General features: G+C 39.5%; 1 protein-coding gene across 1 annotated transcript in view; it reads right to left on the minus strand.

The window, feature by feature from the left end:
- LOC134674755 (unconventional myosin-XVIIIa) overlaps positions 1-22,606 on the minus strand; it is a 323,832-nt gene that overhangs the window by 13,315 nt on the left and 287,911 nt on the right. Inside the window, exons 24-27 of the mRNA XM_063532886.1 lie at positions 6,322-6,465; positions 5,618-5,851; positions 1,592-1,708; positions 28-189 (exon numbers count right to left, since the gene is read on the minus strand). Of these exons, the coding sequence (XP_063388956.1) occupies positions 28-189; positions 1,592-1,708; positions 5,618-5,851; positions 6,322-6,465 (657 nt within the window). The remainder of the gene's footprint in view (positions 1-27; positions 190-1,591; positions 1,709-5,617; positions 5,852-6,321; positions 6,466-22,606) is intronic.

The raw sequence follows: 22,606 nt of genomic DNA on the forward strand, positions 1-22,606 counted from the left end.
GGTGTTGTATATCATGTCTGTACTCACAGAGAGGCTCTGCTCCAGCGCGTACTTGTCGGCGTGCGCGAGGTCGCGCTCGCGCGAGAGGCGCTCCTTGGCAGCTCGTTCTCTCTTCAGCTCTTCTTGTGCCCCGTGCAGCTCGGCGTCGAACTTGCGCTGGCGCTTCTCGAGCAAGTTGTTGCGGCAGGTCTGGGTAAAAATTAAGATGTTTTGAGGCATGGAACTTAGAAAGTGAGTAAGTACAGATGTAGTGAATAATCCTTTACCATCGTATTTTCACGGAAGGAAACGCACGAACGTGTTATGCTATTTCAGTCAGTCTCAGTACAAAAAGCACTGAAGCTGACTGAAGGAGCATGACAAATACCAACGTTTCCGAGAAAAGATGTACGATACGAAAGGATTTTTCACTACATCTATATCCCCCCCCCCCCCCTCCCTAATAGATAACTTAGATAAAACGACAAATTACGGAATGATACTACACGTCAAAAAGTCAGTGAAAATAAAGAAGGTTCTATTGCGGACATATTGAGTGAAATACAGTTCACTAATATTATGTAGAATTGATAATTTATAATCTATAAAATAAAGACACAGCATCGACCGTAGACACCTACTACATGACATGCAATATACTCGTAAGGCGATGATAATCTTGGCTATAAATCCGTAGATTAAGATTGTCTTGCGATTATTTACGACACCCCATCTTATGTTCCGTTTGTGTTTGTGTGTCATGGTACACACGACTCCATTCATAGTTCGTGATCAGCAACTCATCGTCAAGTGGACACAAAAACAAATCAGGTACAGACTTCGTCACCCGCAAACAAATGACATATGTAATCCGCTACAAACTTTGTCAAGTCAATCTTAAACCCTAAATTAAACTACTTGTAGTTCCCTCTCGGACCGTATCAGGCCCAAAAGTGTTAAATGTTCACTCTAATTTCGAATTTCGCGCCTTATTTGAATTCGTCTCCCACTTGACGATTCTTATGTCAATGTCACTTCATATTCTGGTACTCCGTGACCCATGTATTTTACGAGTGTTTTTTATAGAAAATTAAAGTAATCTACTAGATTCCCGTTAATTTTTGTTTAATTTATCAAAAAGTCCCCATGACACTGGCGTTCACAACCGTTTTCAGATGAAGTGAATAATTGTTTTCCACGTATTTTCTCGGAAACGTTCGTAGGTATTTGCCATGTTACTTCAGTCAACCTTAGTACTTTTTGTACCAAGACTGACTGAAATAGCAAGACACGTTCGTATGTACGTTTCTGTGAAAAAACGATGGAAAATAATCATATGCACTACAACTGTAGGTAATTCATAAATTCATAATATTTACTTGTTCTTCAAGTATTTGATGGTACCACAGACAAGACATCCTCCAGACTGAGCATAGTAGGGCTACCCCCTCTGCTACAAACATACGGTAGTTTTTACGCCCGTGTCTTTGAACGGACTAATCACGGCACGGGACTCGCTCACCTAGTCCCCCGCACCCCTATTTTTGGCAGCATCGGTTTCATGAAATAATTGCTCTAAGCTCCGTCTTCCTAGCCTATGGATGGTACTTACCTGTTCGTCGAGCAGCGACCTCAGGTCGGCCATGTCGTTGGTCAGCTTCTGCAGCTTACGCTTCCACTGCGCCGCCACCGCCCTCTGTTCTTCCACTTCCTCGTACGCATCTTGCACCTGACACGAACAAACGGAACATAATTAGATAAAAAAATAAGATAAAAATAAATTTATTGCACACAATACAGACAGTAGGTACAATACAGACATTATTGTGACATCGGGTGGGTTAAATAGTACCGAATTTCCGGGGGTCCCCGCACTAGGCTAGGCCTGTACCGCGGGAGACCAAGTATGCATTTGTATGTCATGAATGACAGAATATTAGAACATAAATATCTGTAGTGTGAACTATGTTTTATCATAGCAAAGATGCTATACAGGGTGATTCAGGAGACGTGAGTAGGACTAAGACTGCGCATTTTGTAAATTATAAGCAACTGTTTCGTATCAGTATTAGTGAGATTAACGTTAATTTTCTACTCGTGTTGAAAAAAAATTAATAAATTTATTTACGACATGCATGGTCAGGGTGACCATTAGAATACTAAACTACCGATATTCTGTGTCAAATTGAATGTCATCACTGTCATCACGGTCTGGTTACTTTTGAAAACTCGTATCTCACTCAAGTTTGACAGTTTATTTTCTTCGTATTCAAAATGCTGTCATTACGGTTAAAGAAGTTTTATGTTTATTAATTAGGTCTTGTAGGGTAACCATGATTGTAGACGGTGTACCCTTGTTTTGCCGACAAACTTTTCATCGAATATTATTTCATCGACAACGATTCATCGAAACAATAGTACTAGTAATATTGTTTGGATTTATTTTGTTTCATATACTATTTATTTCAATTTTTCTTACTGCGTAGAAATACTATTTAACGAATATTACTTGATCGCTAATTCGTTTCAAATTATTTTAATTGGCACAACTACTAAACATTGCAATTCATTTGTTCGACGTATTACTTTAATACATTTTTATATGTCGTACTATACATTTATACATTTTTCTGTTGTAAGAATTTTAGATTTAGGTTAGGCTAGAACTGCGACCCCACACAGAAACAAACGGATTTCAAAGTAGGTTTAGGTTAGGTTAGAACTGCGACCCCACACAGAAACGAACAACTATCAAAGTAGGTTTAGGTTAGGTTAGAACTGTGACCCCACAGAAACGAACGGCTATCAAAGTAGGTTTAGGTTAGGTTAGAACTGCGACCCCGTACAGAAACGAACGGCTTTCAAAGTAGGTTTAGGTTAGGTTAGAACTGCGACCCAACACAGAAATGAACGGCTTAAATTATTGTTACCAACCTATTTATAATTTGGCCAAAATGAAAATGGCAGCCTTGTAAAATTATATCTTCAAAATTAGAGTGCAAACTTAACTAAAACTGCGGCTTTCTCAAAATTATGTATGTCCAGATATAATTTTATATCTTAAACTACCCACATAGCTATAATCGCGCAGACTGAGCCGACTGACATGACTGCGTGTAGTTTCTATAACGAAATATTACAAATTGAAGTAATTTTACGCGTAATAAATTTTATTAAATACAATACAATATGAAATAAGAAAACCCGTAAAGAAATACCACGATATAAACTATATACAAAATAACTCAAGTACCAATTAAAAGTCCCCGATTTAAATTTACTAGTATCGATTCTTCGATGCAATAACTTGTCGATGAAATGAAAATACTTGAAACGTTGTCTTCGAAATAACATTCGATGAAATGTCTGTCGGCAATTCAAGGATAAACCTTGTAGACAGTTAAATTTGCCCTCACCAAAAAGTTAAAAATAGGAAAAAGTGTCGTTGTTTCACCTAAATACGACGGTGATCGATTAATTATCAGTTACTGAGTGTGCAGGATTAGTCCTGCTCACGTCTCATGAATCACCCTGTATTGCTTGCCCAATATTACAGGGTTCCATGTTTCACTTTTATCGATCTGACATTGTCATAGTGACATTAAGTCGAATTTCAACTATCTTGCAAATGTAACATAATATAACCTTGTAATATTGGGCCAGCGATATTGTAATCAAAATATTGTAGAGTACCAGAATGTAGGTTGTTCTATTCCAACCTGTATAAAACCGTGACTCCTTCCAAGGAGTACGCCACACTTATACGCTTACATTTTGACTGACATCAGTAATCTAGGGCGAGAGGGTGGGGTTAACAAGTAAAAATCAAAGTTAAGTAAAACTCCTAAGTTACAACGCTAAGTTCGGTGTGAATTGAGGACTATTGGGAATACCTACGCGTCTTGAATTATTAGATGTATGCAGTGTCCTAGCGAAGTTGTTATTAACCGCTTAAAAGCTAGGTGTTACTAAATATCAAATGATAATCCGTATAGTATTTACGATATTATATAAAAATACAGTGCTATAAATATAAGCATTAAATTCATAACGCATTAAACATTCGTAAAAATACGCATAAAAATGTTAGAGAAAGGTCACATACGCGCGCCCGGATTAAGATATATACAAAACAACATTTACACACATTTGCATCAAAACAGCAATCCAATAATACTCTCGAATGTTCGTCTAATACGTTTACAATTTCAACAAGTAAACGTAAACATAATATAAGATTCTGTCGAAAAATCAACAATCTGGCCAAACGCCAACGAGTAGTGGTCAAGGCGACACGTGTGGTTATAAATTCATATGTAGATAATCGCAAGAAATTACTTTATCAAAGTGCACTGACCTCTTCGTCCATTGCTCGTAAATAATGCCCAATAAAATAACCCACGACCTGTACACAAACCGAACTGGCACTATCAGAGATGGTATCGGCGGGAATTTTGTCACTTATCAGTTATCACATCACGTCAAGGATGATCTTGAGATAGGTTTCGGGCGAGATAACTCATTTCACACCGTGACCCAGATATCGTCGGACGTGGTAATTCAATGAAAACTTCTGATAAACAGCGCTCGAGTAATGTGAGAGTGAACGACTGTTACTGAGTTATAACTGAGTTGCATTTTTAAATTGATTACGTCGGTAATAGTCACATTCATATCAGTTGCGTGACCTCGTTTCATATTAGTTATGATTTTATGTTTTTCAAATAGCTTTGTTTCATTGGGCTGCCAAAGGGGCGGTGGCGGGACATTTATTGTTGTCTCCGCTTCAGACTATCATTAATTTTCTTGTTACTGTAACTATTTGAACTTGCTCTAATATTAGAGTTTAATCGTTCACTACGTTTTCAATGTCTAACCAAGACAACAAAACAATTTTACAACGTAAACTATTACATCAGTAATGATAATCATCAGATCATAATTCATTTATATAGGTATCTTAAACAATTGTATTATTATAACGAACGGATTAAGTAATAATTAGACATTGCGCTGTCAGCTGATATTGCTTCCTAGCTTTAACTGTTAATTGTCAAAGTTACTATATAGGATTATAAGTTATAACATAACGGACATGACGCTTACAAGCGGATTAGAACAACCGGTTCCAAGTTTAGGACCGGCCCTAAATATATTAGACAAGTTGTTTGACGGCAGCTCTGAATTGATTAAGTCTAGGTAGATTAAACATACAAATTGATACAAAAAGCCTGCTCAGTGGGAGCAAAAAAACTTTGCAGTTAGGAAACTTTTTATTTTTGACGTGCAGGTTCATACCGCCAATTGTAAGGTCGTCCTCATGCTGCTGACAGCCGACGTTATAGCGCACACAATAAATGCGACTCGCTATGAGCTTGCTCGTATCTCCTCTTGTGCTTGTCGCCGCTGGCTGTGGCGTCCTCAGAGCCCCCGGCACCTGTTTGTGTCTCACCTTCTTCTCGAGTTGCTTCTTAACCGTGACAAGTTGCTTGAGGTCGTCCTCATGTTGCCGACGTAGCTGCGTTCGCAGCAACTGCAGCTCTCTATGCGCCGGTTCATATCGCCGCTTCCCGCTTGTACTTGTCGCCGCTGGCTGTGGCGTCCGCCTCAGAGCCCTCGGCACCTGTTTGTGTCTTACCTTCTTCTCGAGTTGCTTCTTAACCGTGACAAGTTGCTCGAGGTCGTCCTCATGTTGCCGACGCAGCTGCGCTCGCAGCAACTGCAGCTCTCTATGCGCTTGCTCGTATCTCCTCTTGTACTTGTCGCCATTGCCTGTGGCGTCCGCCTCTGAACCCTCAGAGTCGGAAGGCTCGGCGCCTCCGTTGTCGGCTGAACGCCAGTGCAGGAGCTCCAGCTCGAGACGTTCGGATGCCTGTTGGAGAATCCGAATTTTAAAATTATGGTTTTGAATCGGTCATGGTATTTACGAGAGTGAAAAACACACACTATATGTTTTAGTTATACGTAGGTAATAGATACAGTTAAGGATGCACGATTGTCGTGTTGGCTACGCACCCTGCTGATCCTTTACGGAAAATAGACGTCAGTTATCGATTTGCGGAAACCTGCCCATGCTACAATACGCAGCCTGCCTGTTGCAGGCGTTGGTTGGTGATGAGCGGGTCACGGTTGTCGCGCTCGATGCGCAGCCGCTCGGCGGCCTCAGCGTCGGCGTGCTCGGTTAACGCCGCCTCCGACTCACAGTTCCCTCACGTACCTGCTGCAGCCGCTGGTTGTTCGCCAGCAGGTCGCGGTTGTCGCGCTCGATGCGCAGCCGCTCGGCGGCCTCGGCGTCGGCGCGCTCGGTTAACGCCGCCTCCGACTCACAGTTCCCTCACGTACCTGCTGCAGTCGCTGGTTGTTCGCCAGCAGGTCGCGGTTGTCGCGCTCGATGCGCAGCCGCTCGGCGGCCTCGGCGTCGGCGCGCTCGGTGGCGAGCGCCGCCGCCGCGCGCTCCTCCGCCAAGTCGCCGCCCACCTCCGACAGCTGGAACAATACATACAGTGCCAATCATTAGCAGGAAATCGATCGTTGGTTTAAGCTAACTATACTTAAGATAGTTCATCAATCATCATCTAAATCGCCATCTAATATTGAAAAAGAATGGTTGGAACTGTCAAAAGGATTTTATTTTGTTGATTTTAGCGTGAAGATAGAATGTCATACATTGTGAACTTACACTTTTTATTTGTTAATACCATATCTGTTTAAAAACAGTTTGATGGCAGAAGAAGGTACAGGGGGCCGATTTTAGAATTCTACCACTCGATTTCGTGTATTTCTGTAAAATAAAATCTCCAATACTAGGCACTTAAATTCTACTAATAGAATTAAAATCGAGTGGTTTATACCAAATTTCGATAGCTCGTATTTGAAAAATTTGCATTTCGCCGTTTGCCACCGACTTTCGAGTGACGAAATCGAGCGATAGAAATTCAAAAATCGGGCCCCAGAGCGCAAAAAAATATTAGCGTTATTGAATGTCGTTGAAATTGAAAAGAAAATATTCGCCTGACTATAGTAAGTTGCTTTCCATTTTATAATAATAATAAAAGATATCGAGCAATAAAGCTTCCAAAGCATCCAAAACTTACGAGTAACATGTATTATAAAATTTATAAACAAATCAGTTTAAAACCAAACGTGCTTATTACTAAACAAACACGTGCCAAGTTTCTGACGGGTCGATCACTTACAAGTGGGTTTTAATCCACGAACAAGATTAGGTTAATGCAAGAGTAAATACAGGCGGTCAATGGATTAAGATCTAAACCGCGTAAACAGTTATTATAGTTAAACACTTTAAACATATCGTTTCTATCGCTCTTCGCCATGTAACAAATTTCGATGTTAATTACTTCGATTTATAGCCGATATTAGTCATTATAATATACGACTTGTTTATTTACTTACAGTTAAATATTAGCAAATATTGCAATTAATTAAGTTAGCTAATAGATAAGTAATAGCAGTTTAAAACAAATAGTCATAACAAGAGTAAGGAGGCGTCAGTAACTGTTAAATGACTTTATCTACACACATATCATAAACTGTCTATGATGCCTTCAAAATTCGTAAATTATGGCCCACATTACGATAAACTATTTTGTTACAGCAAATTTCTTATCTGTGAAAATGTGGTAATAGCTTCATTACTATATCAAAATCGATTTGGTAATGCATTTCAAATTTCGAACATCTCAGAAAAAAAAGCAATTTGATTTGACCCCTATTCTAATATCAGTTGAGATGACGTTTTATTCGAAATCAAATGACAATTGCATACAATATTGACAAATCTCGCATGTAAGTTGGTATCGGACGATATGGTAATCGACCCCGACTCTAGTTTGTCTCTGAATAAAAAAAAAAAACTATGGATGCGTGACGTGCGTGAAAAAAGTTTTCATTTGCCGCCATTTAACGTACAGTTTATCTTTTATTTAGTTTATAAGTAAAAAATAATTTATTTTGTTGTTTTTAAAGGAACTATAACAAATGTTTCGTGTATAATGTGCGATAAAGATATTTCGGAGACGCCATCTCATATCCGCGAGTTCCGCCAGAGAGCAAAGTCGGCTGTAGTATGAAGTTAGTAAATATATCATAGAAAGTTTATAATATGTGTGTAGATAAAGCAGTGTATGTAACTGTACATAATTAGGCATTAAAACACTCGTGTGATACTATTATGAAACTCATTTCATTCGTTTCATAAACCCACACTCGTATTTTAATGCCTTTTATTATGTAGCAGTCACATAAACTACTATTATAAATAGTACAAGGTCGTCCAGCGTGCATCCGTCGTTATTCCAACCAAGATCATAAGAAATGGTATCATTAGTCATTCGTACGAGCCGCTAACTACCCAGATTTAACAACTCGGTGATATTTCAGACACAACAATCTAAAATTGGGTTGTACTGACGTACGATGGACGTCCGGTGCATAAAACACCAGAGAAACATCGCTTGTTTCGTTTATTGCACGTAAATCATAAATATGCCTTTGAATGCAAAGTTGCACTCAACAAATTTATGTTTTGAGTTCTGAGAGCGGTGATGCGTGTAACTTCCGCCAAGCAAGACTGAGTGACAATGTTACATTGTCATGGTGACGGACAGTCAAGAATTTCACGCATTTGTAAAACGATTGTAAGAAGTCAACAATGAAAAAAAATTGGCAAGCGTCTAGATGCGGTAATAGCCGACGGTACGCAACAAGCGCCGCGGGCGCGAGTAGCCATACCAAACACCACGCGAGAATTTATTACAATTTATTATCGTAATACCGCATCATTGTGAAACGCTTTTAAGCGTTTGAGCTGGAAATAAAATAATTGAGATTGGATTAGTCACCAACCTCGTCTAATTCAGAGACTGTTGTGCGGTCCTCCGAGATTCCTCTGCACATGCTGCTGGCTCTGCTCGTACTTCGGCTGAACAAAGTGAATCCCTTGATCATTATATTCGTCGCCGACTTTGATCTTCCGATTCTTCTACTAGTTTCAGGGTCATCTTTGTGTCCTAGTCTGCGCCATTCATCCATTACATGATCTGTTTTCTTTAAGAAGCTGTCGATCTTAGCGCTCAAGTAGTTCGAAGACGTACCTTGCTCTAAATGTGCCGCTACAGGTTTAAACTTTTGTCTTACTGGTTGTCTGCTACAGCCAAGAACGAATTGTAGATTTGCGTCAAACACTACGGGAGCCTGTTCCTTCGCCCTCAGTTCTGTCAAATCTACGCTCGTTCTCCTGTCACAGGTTTGTGGATACATCCTTCTTGGTGTTGGTGTTGTATGGCGGCTGTAAATTGAAGAGTTCACACTTGAAGAACGAGATAAAGGAACGTAGGTTCCATTGCTGCTGCAGGTTGAATAAACGCTGCCATTGCTCCTCATTGACATTGGACTCGGCGACCTGGAAGTGAGTATGTTGTTTGGATAGTGCCGTTTCGCGAGTTCTGCTATAGAACCAGTCTCAACCGAAGCTGAAGAGATGCTCCTTCTGTAAGATGGGCTAGGAGACCGATTGACTAGCAGTTTTCCATTGTCTGGAGGATTCGCCGGAACCGAGTGTATCTCTTTTAAAGTTTTAGTTACGTAAAGTTTCTTGCCGTTAAGAAGAGTTGTGGGTGTTTTTGGTGGCACCGTTTCTTCCTCAAAATGAATAGGCAGCGTTTTTGCTTTCTTCATCGGTAATATGAGTCGGCTTGATGGTGGTTTGGGTGGTCTTTTCGGAACAGCATCCGAGATAAGCGGTGGTGATATAAGGCCGTTAGAGCTTGCCGGTGATAACGGTCCATTAGAATCTGATGAGAGTAGCCCATTTGAATTTGGAGACGTCACTCCATTAGATTTGTGTGTGCCGTTTGTTCCATTGTGTTCTGGTATTTGGATCTTGAGCTGGTTGGAGCTGGGTACCGCGGCGGCCACGGGGCCGGCGCCGGCGGGAGCTTGCGGCATGGTGGTAAGAGTAGGTTAGGCGATGCGCTTGCGTTTTCTGCAGCGGAAGTTCCCTTGGCGAAAGTCCGGTGCCATTTCAGTTGTGTCGATTGTCAGATGCGATTCTGGATGCGTTGGCACATGTGTTGGAAATAGAACCGGCGCGAGAGGGCTCCGCGGACGCACTGCGCCGGCTAACTCGGTCGCCGGGCCGCAACCGCTCGACTATTTTAGTTTACGTAGATGTCGAAGTGCATGCGCGATGTCCGCTGATGTTTGGACCTTCGTTAGTTTCTTATATTACAAAACTAACGTTTGAAACTATCTCCTTAATCCTATTTAAATCAATAACAGCGATAAGCCGGTTCCAATGTAACTAATGATGAGAGAAAGTGTGTAACAATGGTTGGTCTACAATGCTGGCAAGATGGCAAATAAATAGATGTATTAGTGGGTTATTCGATAAGCATGCCGTGTCAAAGGCGCGGGGCGGGGGTGCTGGCGCTGCGCAAGAGACCGGAAACCGTGAAGGCCGTGGGCCACCTGACTGGATTTTACGTAACATTGCGGATGTTTACATAACAATTTCAGGTTTATTGTTATTAACAAGTTCTTTATACCGTGGAAAAAATAGGAAATTGTTACTTTTGAGCCAATCAATTAAACAAGTCAGATTGAGTTGTAAACTCGATAGTCACAACTGTGTAATCATAGCTAAGCAAACCCATGTTTACGAAAAAATACCTCATTTATAAATCCATTTGTAGGGTTATTATTTACTTTTTATTTAACTCTCCCAATAATACCGCAAAAGTAAAGTTTGTAGCCATAAATTTTAGAAGTTATCCAAGGTTTAAATTGGCACACACAAATGGTCACAGAAATGGAATCGTTTACTAATGTAGGTATACTTTCAGTAAAACAGATACTTATTCCTTATGATAAGTATAATGCACAAATATGAGACCCTATAATTAAGGCTAGATTTGTAATTATCTATCCAATCTTTGCTTAAGCATTTGTTTACAATTAACATTTAATCAATCATACTTTTTTGAATATTATTGCTGCGCATATCGTAGGCGTGAAGGAAACAACCGAATTCGCAATGTTTTGACGCAAACACGCGTTTATTTCAGCCAACGGCGCAAACACGCTAAGTTCTTGGCATGCGAAATACATTTTAATAAACTTCCGTATGTTATTATTTGATAATTTACCAGTCGCTTTTCGGTGAAGGAAAGCTTCTCTTCTTCTTCCTAACGTTTCCCGGCCTTTACCAGGGTCCGCTTTCCTACTTGCCATTCTCCACTTTGCGCGATCCTAGGCGTCGTCTCATGTCAGCCCGTTTACGCTTATATCTGCTTTCACGACATCGAGCCATCGCTTTTTTGGTCTGGCTTGGGCTCGGGGGCCGTCAAGGGCTAGGTTAAGCATATGTTCCCTACGTAGTCACAGTTATAGTTGTGCCGTTCTAGAGCACGTTCTCCGTTTACTATGGGGAATGTTCTCTCACGAGAATGTTCCTTATACAAAACGGAGAATTTTCTCGGGAACGGCACAATTATAGTCACAGTTGGCTAACGACAAACGCTTCGGTGAAGGAAAAGTTCTTCTTCTTCCTCGCGTTATCCCGGCATTTTGCCACGGCTCATGGGAGCCTGGGGTCCGCTTGACAACTAATCCCACGATTTGACGTAGGCACTAGTTTTTACGAAAGCGATTGCCATCTGACCTTCCAACCCAGAGGGGAAACTAGGCCTTATAGGGATTAGTCCGGTTTCGTCACGATGTTTTTTTTCGGTGAAGGAAAACATCGTGGAAAAACCCGACGAATCTCAATAATACTTGTCCCTCTGGTTGGATTAGAATCCCACGCTCCCTTGAGCCGTGGCAAAAACGCTGGGACTACGCTAGGTAGAGGCGGACCAAGCTATCTTTGCATGGAATTTGCAAACTATGGAAATGTCATCATTAATGTCAAATTTCTATGAAAATATGACAATTAGTTCTATTGAAATCGGTGGAAAGTTAGATTAGATGCTGGACTCAAATAATAAATAAACTTCCGTTGATATCACATTGATTGCCAAGTTTTGGTTCATTACCAAAATATTAATAAAAATTAAAGGCTTGGCCACATACAGAGCGCGACGCAGCGCCGCGTCCACGCCGCGCGACCGCGGCACATGCTAACAGGTTACCGACGTCAAACAGACTGCGTCCCGCCGGTATCACGCCCCGCTTCTGTCGCGCCCCGCGCCGCGCGGCCCCTTGCGTCCGCGCGGCGCGTGCGCAGCGCTGCGCCGAGCGAACGCGGCGGCCCGCCGCGTCGCGCAAGGTCACATCAGTAGGATCGGACGTTAGGCAGCGAGCGGTGCGCCGCGTTCCCGCGCGGCCGCGCCGCGTTCACGCGCGCCTTGAGGGCGTGTTGAGAGCGTGAGGCCGGCGCGATCGGCGCGCGCCCTGTTTGACCAGGCTTCGTGTCGGCATCACGCGGCGCGGACGCGGCGCTGCGTCGCGCTCTGTGTGTGGCCAAGCCTTAAAGTAGAACGCGCGCAAGCAGGGTTTACGAGATATCAGAACTGACATGTTTACCGTAACCTATTTTGCAAGTAAACAGTTTACTGGTACCGGACCAATGAAATTGTATATTAGGTTACGTTAAATCTAGACTTGACACAATGACGTGACCCGGTTTGTATGACTTTAAGAATAATCGCTGTTTTGTTTGATACACAGTAAAAATTGTGAATATTTTGCACAATCGTGACCCATTTATTTCTGAAGAAAATATTCATTTGACCTCCAGTTTGTCTATTCTAATATGTAGTTGTTTACAACGTGATTTTATTACAACGTACTCACGACGTTGATATAGCCACGTCAAATTAAGCCGAATTTGGGCAAGCTGCGGAAATAATTCGTGTAGTTTTGAAAATTGGTACAGGCATACCTTGTGGTGTCTAGATAAACATACTAAAAGTCCTCGAGGGTAGGGGGTGTGCTGGGGGTGTAGAGGGGGGTTGAAGGTACCTTTTTTCATATTTTTGCTCATATCTCGAAAATGTGTACGAATTGCATTATAATTACTTCGGACAAAAGTTTTAACATAAAATTTACTACAAATTTGGTTATGTTTATTTTTACTCTGCGATCAATACTTTAGGAGCTACAGGCTGTTAAATTTAAATAAGAGATAAAAAATTGACGGTTTAAAAAAACGTCGTATTTTCATAATTGTTCATCATAAATAAAATTTTTAATTGAGAATAAGCAAGCTAAATGACCTGCTGATAAAATATAAAAAAAACCGACCAAGAGCATGTCGGGTCATGCTCAGTGTAGGGTTCCGTAGTTACCCGTCCGTCAAAATAGACTATTTGCAAAAACTCAAAAACTGCTTAATCGATCAGGTTCGCTATATTTTTCTCTGAAAGTCTTTACTAAGCTTTACTTTCACGATTTTTTTCATATTTTTTGGACCCATGGTTCAAATGTTAGGGGAACTAAAGTGGAAAACACAACTTTTTTTCTTTCAGATCGATTATTTCCGAAAATATTAAGCAGATCAAAAAATGGTTCTCGAAGACCCGTATTCGTTTTAAAAGACCTTTCCAACGACACCCCACACTATAGGGTGGAAGCGAAAAAAAATTTCTTCCCCTTTTTAATGTACGGCAGCCACCCTAATAAAATATTTTTTCTAATTTATATTTTACAACTTTTTCAGCGTAACTGATTTATATATTCGTGTCAAATGTAAACATGAAAACTAGAAAAAAAATTTTTTATGGTGGTTGCCCTACATTAAAGTGGGGATGAATTTTTTTTTCGCTTCCACCCTATAGTGTGGGGTGTCGTTGGATAGGTCTTTTTAAACGAATAAGGGTCTTCAAGAACCATTTTTTGATCAACTTAATATTAATTTTTAACAAGCAGAAACGTCTGCGAACGATGCTATTAAGCTTAGAATAAATTTTTAAAAGTGGAAAAATTACTGTCTTGGGTGAGACTTGAACTCACGGCCTCTGGATCGATACTCCAGCGCTCTGCCATCTGAGCCACCAAGACCTCATCCCTAGCCAGCAAATCTTTCCACCATATTATAGGTCAAGGGGACCCTTAGCGACATCTACCGTAAGAGTGTTATACTTCTTAAACGGCTACCGGAGTTCCAAGTCATATTGGAAATTCACCAGTTACGATGTGCTAACCATACTAATTTTAATTTTTAACAAGCAGAAACGTCTGCGAACGATGCTATTAAGCTTAGAATAAATTTTTAAAAGTGGAAAAATTACTGTCTTGGGTGAGACTTGAACTCACGGCCTCTGGATCGATACTCCAGCGCTCTGCCATCTGAGCCACCAAGACCTCATCCCTAGCCAGCAAAATGGTAAATAATTTTTCCACTTTTAAAAATTCAACTTAATATTTTCGGAAATAATCGATCTGAAAGAAAAAAAGTTGTGATTTACCCCTTAGTTCCCCTAACTTTTGAACCATGGGTCCAAAAAATATGAAAAAAATCGTGAAAACATAACTTAGTAAATACTTTCAAGGAAAAATATAGCGAACCTAATCGGTACAGCTGTTTTTGAGTTATGGCAAATAGTCTATTTTGACAGACGGGTAACTACGGAACCCTACACTGAGCATGGCCCGACATGCATATGGCCTATTTTTTTATACTTTATCAGCAGGTTGCTTAGCTTGCTTACTCTAAGCTAAATTTTTTATTTGTGATGAACAATTACAAAAAAACGACGTTTTCTTAAACCGTCTATTTTTTATTACTTATTTAACTTTAACAGCCTGTAGCCCCTAAAGTATTGATCGCAGAGTAAAAATAAACATAACCAAATTTGTAGTAAATTTTATGTTAAAACTTTTGTCTTAAGTAATTATAATGCTATTCGTACAGATATTCGAGATATGAGCAAAAATATGAAAAAAAGTACCTTCAACCCCCCTCTACACCCCCAGCACACCCCCTACCCTCGAGGACTTTTAGTATGTTTATCTGGACACCACAAGGTATACCTGTACCAATTTTCAAAACTACACGAATTATTTCCGCAGATTTTTCTAATTTGCTTAGGCTAATAAGAAATAATAATCTTTGGTTGGTGTCACATTACATTTAGGGTAAATTGTCTTATTACAAGGGAACTCTACGTGTTGGCTTCGGCCTCACGCACGCTTTCCAAATGTCCGGGACGCCATGGTCCCGAGAATTTGTAAAAGACAGACATTATAATAATAATAAAATATCTTTATTTCGAAGAACAGATGAATACTAGTAAGATCTCGCTTAGCTTTAGCGCTTTAGCAACCATATGTAAGAGAGGAGACCCCCCCCCCTGCAAACAATTTTCTATGCAAGGGGGGTCATCTCTCTCTGCAGCTGACTGTACCTATTAGTTGCGGTTAGGTTACAAAAAAGGCCGAGTTCAAAAGAGAGAAAATTTCCTGCAATATTTGACATATTTTGTGAATGTTGTAAATGTGACCGACATTAGCAACGACAGTGTGGAAATGGCATCATAAATGTCAAATTTATATGAAAATAATTAATTACATTCACGTACTTTTAGTGTCGGTGCTTCGTTAAATCGGTGCAATATTAGCTTAGACGGACTCTATCTACTCCGCAACATAATACACGTTTGCTAGCCGCTCCCGATCTCAGAAACAAAGAACGATAATAACATCAACGAAACGTCAATCATATTAAACGCTGCCAATTCACTTTATGGGACAAAATCCCATATTAAACTGCAAACATCTGTGCGCCAGCGCTGCGCGGACATGTCAAAAGGTCCTATATGAGTAATGGCTCCTCTACACGATGGCCCAGCGATGGCTCACCAAGATTGCCATGCGATGTTTATGGCTCCTCTACACGATGGACCAGCGATGGCTCAGCGAGATACGATGGCCATACGATGGTTGAGAGCACGGACTATGGAATGGGCTACATATAGGTGCGTACACCATCGCTGGCCCACTACCTTTGTCGTGCGGACAAAAAAACGACACCGTGGCCATTCCATCGCCATTCCGCTTCGCCATAAGCCTTCCGACACCTATAGTTCGTTTTTTTTAGCATTAGAAAGAACTTCGCAGAAGTAAGCTTGTGGTTCCAAATCCGTCACTTTTAGCGGTAATAATTTGAAGTAAATTATATGTATTGACCATGCTACATTAGATAATTCAATCATTATTAACAATTAAAGAGCCTGATAAAAACTGTACGCTTGCTTCTGTGGAGTTCTTTCTAATGCTAAAAAAAAACGAACTATAGTGGTGTTGTCGGTCGGTCGATAGGGTAGTCCCTATCTACACGCTGGCCCATCTTAGTGGGCCAGTTTGATGGCCCATCGTGTAGAGCAGCCATAAAGCTTTAAAGCGCATGTGCCGTTCTAATTTAGTTAGTGTTCCAATAAGAAATAAATGATAGCGACGTCTGCCAATGCGTCCAGTTGACGCAATGTGCAGGCTCGAATCGATTGAATGTCTGTGCTTTCTATTGCCATTTGATCACTGATTCATTAGACATAGTGTGGGCTAGACACTATCAGTAAAACTGACGTTGTCTTCTTGTCTTTAAGTAATGACATTATTTACTGTTGATAGTGTAGTTATTAAAAATAAATGAAATAATAGAATAAGACAAATAGAGCAAGTAGATGACAAAATATTAAAAAAAAATCTTTTTAAATTTCACATAACAATAACACTATAATGGGATAAGGAAAAAAATCACTGTTTTCTGTGTTTAAGTTTAAATTTGTATTATATAAGATTATGAATTATGAATGATTAACATTTAATTTGGATTAAACGTCACGTGACACGGTCTATAAGTGAGACGGATTGTGACAAGACAATGCTTATTCAGAGATTAATCATTTTCACACGCACTCATTGTAACCAAAGTGCTTAGTGTTAAGGAAAATACGAGTAGGTACACTTTCTAATTATAGATTGATGATCCTTAACCTCTCGTGTGCCGTGATTATTTTTTTCTAATATTTTCCTCGTACGTGGATCCGCGCTCCGGCATACGGCTTAAGTATCTATTTCGACCAAATTATTTTTCGTTCTATTTTAATAACGCATGCACCAAATACAAGAAAAAACAAAGTTTTGTACGGAACACTAAAAATCCGAATTTTAGTCGGCCACGACTTTGACACATTTCCTTCATTTTAGTATGTTTTATATTAGATAACTTATTTTTCATGGCACAAATTAGTTAAATAGCGTTACGTAATAACTACGTTAAATTAAAGGATACAAACTAACTACAAGTATTACTTGTGAAACATTCTATTTTTAGAAAAACTAAATCAAGTAAATTGGGACATGCGTGTCAAGCGCTCAGCTCAGCGACCGGTCAAAGCAAAAATAATTAAACTTGTTATCAAAATCATCAGTTTTACTGACTGACTGACGTGACCCTAAAATCCAGTTGCCGGATAATGCGAAACCGTGATACTAATAGTTTTAATAGAACGTGTTAAAAGTTTAATTAAAGAAACCGTCGATATTATTAAATATTTAGAGACCAGACGCCCCAGACGGTGTTTTAATATTTAATACTGTCTTTTACAGTCAACGGTAAAAATATGGGTGTAGACAACTTACTCAAAAATATGTCCCATAGTTCTTAATTCACTGACATAAGAGTTATGAGACATATTCTTGAAATGATTTGTACACCCATATTTTTACCGTTGACTGTATAAACAGTACCTACAGTTATTCATGTTAGTGTTCCTGAGGCAAATTATAAATTACATTTAGATATCTAAATTATGTCTATTTGTTATAATTCGTGCGAGAATTTTGCTCGTACGTGTTCGTTAATGTATTGGCATGAGCGAGGCGGAAGGGCGAATGATAAGAAAATGATCTCAAATGTGTACGTTCAAATTGTCCTCCCTGACTGGAGAGCGTGACTCATAGGGCTCATTTAGACGATGCGAGAATTCGCATGCGAGTTTAATTACATTGCGGGTTTTGACCGGTCGGTTGAATTGAACGTAACCAACAGTCCGTAATGTACCTAAAATCGCATGCGAGTTCGCGCGCCGTCTTAATCAGCCCATAGAGATGTTATTCTAATAGAAGAATGAGATAATTTCTTCTGTGCTCGTTATGTTTTATGTAAGCATTTCAGTACCTATTTTCGTGTAGCTAGGTCAAGGAACTAACATCGTTGTTATTTACACTTAGACACCGTCGAGTTGAATAAACAAATAAATATGAGACTTCACAATTTAAATATATTTAAATATATGTGACGTTCCACGGGTAAAGGTACCTTATTGCGGTTGGCGCTTACGCTATTATTAACGTCGCTCCGCTCCAATATTATTGCGGCGCTATGCAACGTAAGCGCCAGCCGCCACAAGGTACCTTTTGTTGTGGAACGTCATATATTTAATATGAATATAATACATAGATAAGACAAAGACCATTACGGTAATTTATCACTTAAAGCAAGTAGAGTTAGACTAAGAAAAGTCTGCACTTCTGCAGCGATTTTGATAGCCCACGCAGTGCAAGTGTTATTTTAAACGTCAAACTTCTATGAAATTATGACGTATAACTAACACTTGCACTAGTGGGCCATCAAAGTTGCTGCAGACTTTTCTTGGTCTAACTCTAGTACAAATGTCCTTACCGGGATTCGAAACCGGGACCTTTAGCTTCGTAGCCAGGGTCAGTAGCTCTTCGGTTACGTAGGTCGTTCTAAATTTAATATCGTGTCTAATTAGTAAATTCTTGTCAATTAGCAATATTTGATTAGAAACGAATCGTGATTACACTGACACTACGCTGGCTCAATATTACAAAGTTCTATGTTACATTTTCAAGATAGTTGAAATTCGACTTAATGACACTATGACAATGTTCAAATTTCAGTTCGATAAAAGTGAACCATAGAACCCTGTAATATTGGGCCAGCGAGTAATGATTGCTCAAGATTTATGACAACAAATTAAATAGCTTATCGAAGTAATATGTCAATGTCAATTGTCACTTACGTGCATTTCATAAAGTGTAATTAAAACTCACATCATCACTGTATTTAAACACGAAACGTAAAAGGAACTGTCCTAGGTAGTAGCTATAAAACCACTGACAGGAGAGCAAGACTCAACGTCTCAAGGAGAGCGACTGTGGAGCATGTTAGTGTTGGTAGGAACTAGAGTCTTTTGAGTCTATATTTCAAGAACTCGATTCGTTATTACGTTAAGAGACTGAACTAAAAATTCGAGTCTTTTAAGTCCCGTGTCGAATCCGTGTGAGTCTTTTTTAAGCGTAACTCAAAAGGACTTGAGCCTCTCAATAAAGACTGTTAATAATTTTGTCATCATCATCATCATCTCAGCTATAAGACGTCCACTGCTGAACATAGGCCTCTCCCTTACACCTGCATGATGGGGGGTGAATGCCATAATCGCCACGCTTGGCAGGCGGGTTGGCGATCGCGGTCGAGTACACCGAATTTGAGGGACGCTGCTGCCCGTCCACCGGTGGTCTTGGACGTGGTTTAAGGACATACCCGGGTCCATAATAATTTTGTAGGTTTTATCAAAATACTAGTAACAGTAAGGGAAGTAAGGGTTATTGTATGGTATAATTAACCCTTAACCCACGAATTGTATATGAAGACCATCGATTTATGATGAAGACAATGCATGTACAGTCAGCAGCAGAAGTTGCTGAGCGGGCCAGGCCGCGTAGCCAAGATGCCTATCGCTTACGCTCCGTAGCGATCGAAACGCAACTGTCACTGTCACACTAATAAGGAAGAGTGATAGAGAGACATAATGCTTTTCGTTGTCGAAGCGATAGCGATTGTAACCTTGGCTAGGCCGGCAGGTGTGAAAAATGATCTGGACGCGACTTTATTGTTAACAGAATATGCGTGTCAAGGTAATTTTGAACACCTCGCCCGCTTAGCAACTTCTGCTGCTGCATGTAATTTTTTTTTAAAGGGGAGTTCCCTAAAAAGGACTTTTAGTCTCTACAAAAGACTCAAGTCTAACAAATAAAAAAAAAATAACTAGAGTTTCGACTTAATTATACGAGTCTGAAAAATATAAGTACTCGAGTCTTAAAGCAGACTCAAAGGACTCGAGTCTCAACCAACACTAGAGCATGTAGGCGTCCGTTCCTCATGAATGAATATCAGGCTTGAGATACTTAGTAACCTTTGTTTCATTGTGATAGACCAATCTCGGAATCTAGGTGATAAGCTATTGAGAGCATTGAATTATGTATTGTGATTTTGATGGCACTTTCGATTGTGTACGTGATGGAACGGCGAACGTAATGAAAATGGAAAGGTGCGAGTGTTAAGATCTCTGTCATATTGTGTTTCTTACATTTAGAAGGTATATCATTATATCAATGTAGGTATTTTATTTTTATTGACATTATTCTGTAGATTATTATGTATAGGTTTTAGGCAACGTAATTTGAAAAACCTGTCTCATAGCGCCATGGTCTTATGGTTGAAAAAAAAATAAAATGATTCGGGCTTGTTTTTTTGTGCAACAACATTATTAATGAATAACAAGTGTCGTAAAAAGACATTGTATTTAACAACCAAGACTAAAACACTTTAGTTTTATTAAGTACACACTTAATTAGAATGATAATCAAGCAATACAAAAATGTATCTAGAGGCGATTGACTTGGTTTCGTTTTTTAATACACATTAGTGATAAAAACGCACTCTACCTTGCTGATGGTAAGCGGTTACCGTAGCTTGTAGACACCTACAACTCCAAGGGTGTACTCGTAAGTGTCACATACGCCTTTCAGTCCCTTTGCCAATTATACCTTTTTTAAAGAACCAAAATATATTACCTGTCCTAAAATCTATGTCTAAAACATTTTTCAACGCATAATTGCATACCATAAAGTTGCAAAAGTCGCTATGCTAATTGCTAGACCAATTAAAAATTTATAAACAAGATGGAAGATGAAAACACTGATGTCGACACAGCTTAGGGAACCTCGTGCAAAAACCTTGTGACAGAACCGTTCTATGGAACATGAATGACATTTTTTACGCAGCCCGCGAGCCGCTGACAGGTGGAGCGACCGTGAGAGAAAACAGCGATTTATGTATTCAATTCTGGCGGTTTTTTTTACAAACTTTGCCTTGATGTTACTACTATGTATTAGCATATAATGCACGTGAATGAATATGCACTTACTGATATTGATGATAGCAGAGGAGTGCTAAGTATTTCTATAAAATTGTTTTGAAATAAATGTTATATATTTTATTTTTGGTGTTTTATGTAAAACGCCAAAATTAACTACCTAGTCAATAAAACTATGTAAACGATGCCACCAAAACAATACTTACCCACCTTTACGCATCGAAATGTTGTGAGCAAGTTCGATAGTTAATTTTTTTTGTCCATTCAGTTCTTGATTTTTACAAAATGTTGGAGTCTGGCTGGAAATGGGGGTTCACGAGGCCTACAGCTCACCAAGTATCTATCAGAATAGTAGATTGTAACAACAAGGGCATAAAGTGACCCATTTTTACCTGAGGCAATTTTTTGGTCTGAGCGAAACAAAGTAGACGAGGTTAAAAATTGACATTTATGCCCTTGTTGTACACTCTGCTTTTCACTTCGATTGCGAGGAAAATAATTATATTTTTCACGGCAATTTACACCACGAAATTGTCGTAAAGCGAAAGAACATAATACATAACCAATTCCCGCCAACTAACTTTTTAATTTTTTTTTTATTTTCAACATGTGATCAGAGTTTCAGACGCTTGGTTTTCTACCAAGTCAAACATTTCGGAGCATTTTTGAACGATAATCTCGTATTTTATGTGATTTACTAAATTTAAGGACAGAAAATACGGATTTCTAATAAATTGTAGCAAAAATAAAATAATATAACAGTATGTATTAGAGTAAGATGTATTTTAGGTTAAGTTTTATTTTGACACCAAATAAACTTTTTCTATTTTCTATTTTCTATTTTCTATTTCTATCTACACAATTTTATTGCTCAGTAAAATTGTGCAATATGTTTTAACTGTTTGGCTGTTGAGACCGATTACCTTAGTCTTAGAAGAAAATTTTATTTTTATGCTCTAGAGCATAAAATGCGATTTTATGTCGTCTACGCACGACATAAAGGTGCACTTTTTGAGCATGAGAAGTGAAAAGCAATATTTATCGGGATGCATATTGTTGTTTATGATCATCATCCCCAGGGTCCGGTTAGTCCAGCCTCCCTTTGTCTTTTTGCAGCGTGTGAGCGGCCCTGGGCGCCGCAATTAAAGCACCCGGTTTCGAGCTAGGACCAGCTCGGCGACGTAAAAACTTAATGATAAATTGAACATATTTTACTAGAACCCTGTTTTAATAAAACAGGATCCTCGATTGACTCGGTTTAGGCGTAATTAAGGTTTACTTTGAAATGAATTCGTAATTCTTGAATTTAAGTTTAATTCATGTTGTGCTGGGGAGAATTCATTTGCACAGGTGTGTAATGCTACTTATAGTGAAGAACTTTAGTGTATTTCTACCTATTTATTTTTTAGTGTTTAAAAGCTCGTCGTTATTCTTTGTCTGAATCGTATCAGCCAAAAGAGACCCTCTTCGGATCTCTACAACGG

The sequence above is a fragment of the Cydia fagiglandana genome, chromosome 20, assembly GCF_963556715.1.
Source record: "Cydia fagiglandana chromosome 20, ilCydFagi1.1, whole genome shotgun sequence".
NCBI lineage: Eukaryota > Metazoa > Arthropoda > Insecta > Lepidoptera > Tortricidae > Cydia > Cydia fagiglandana.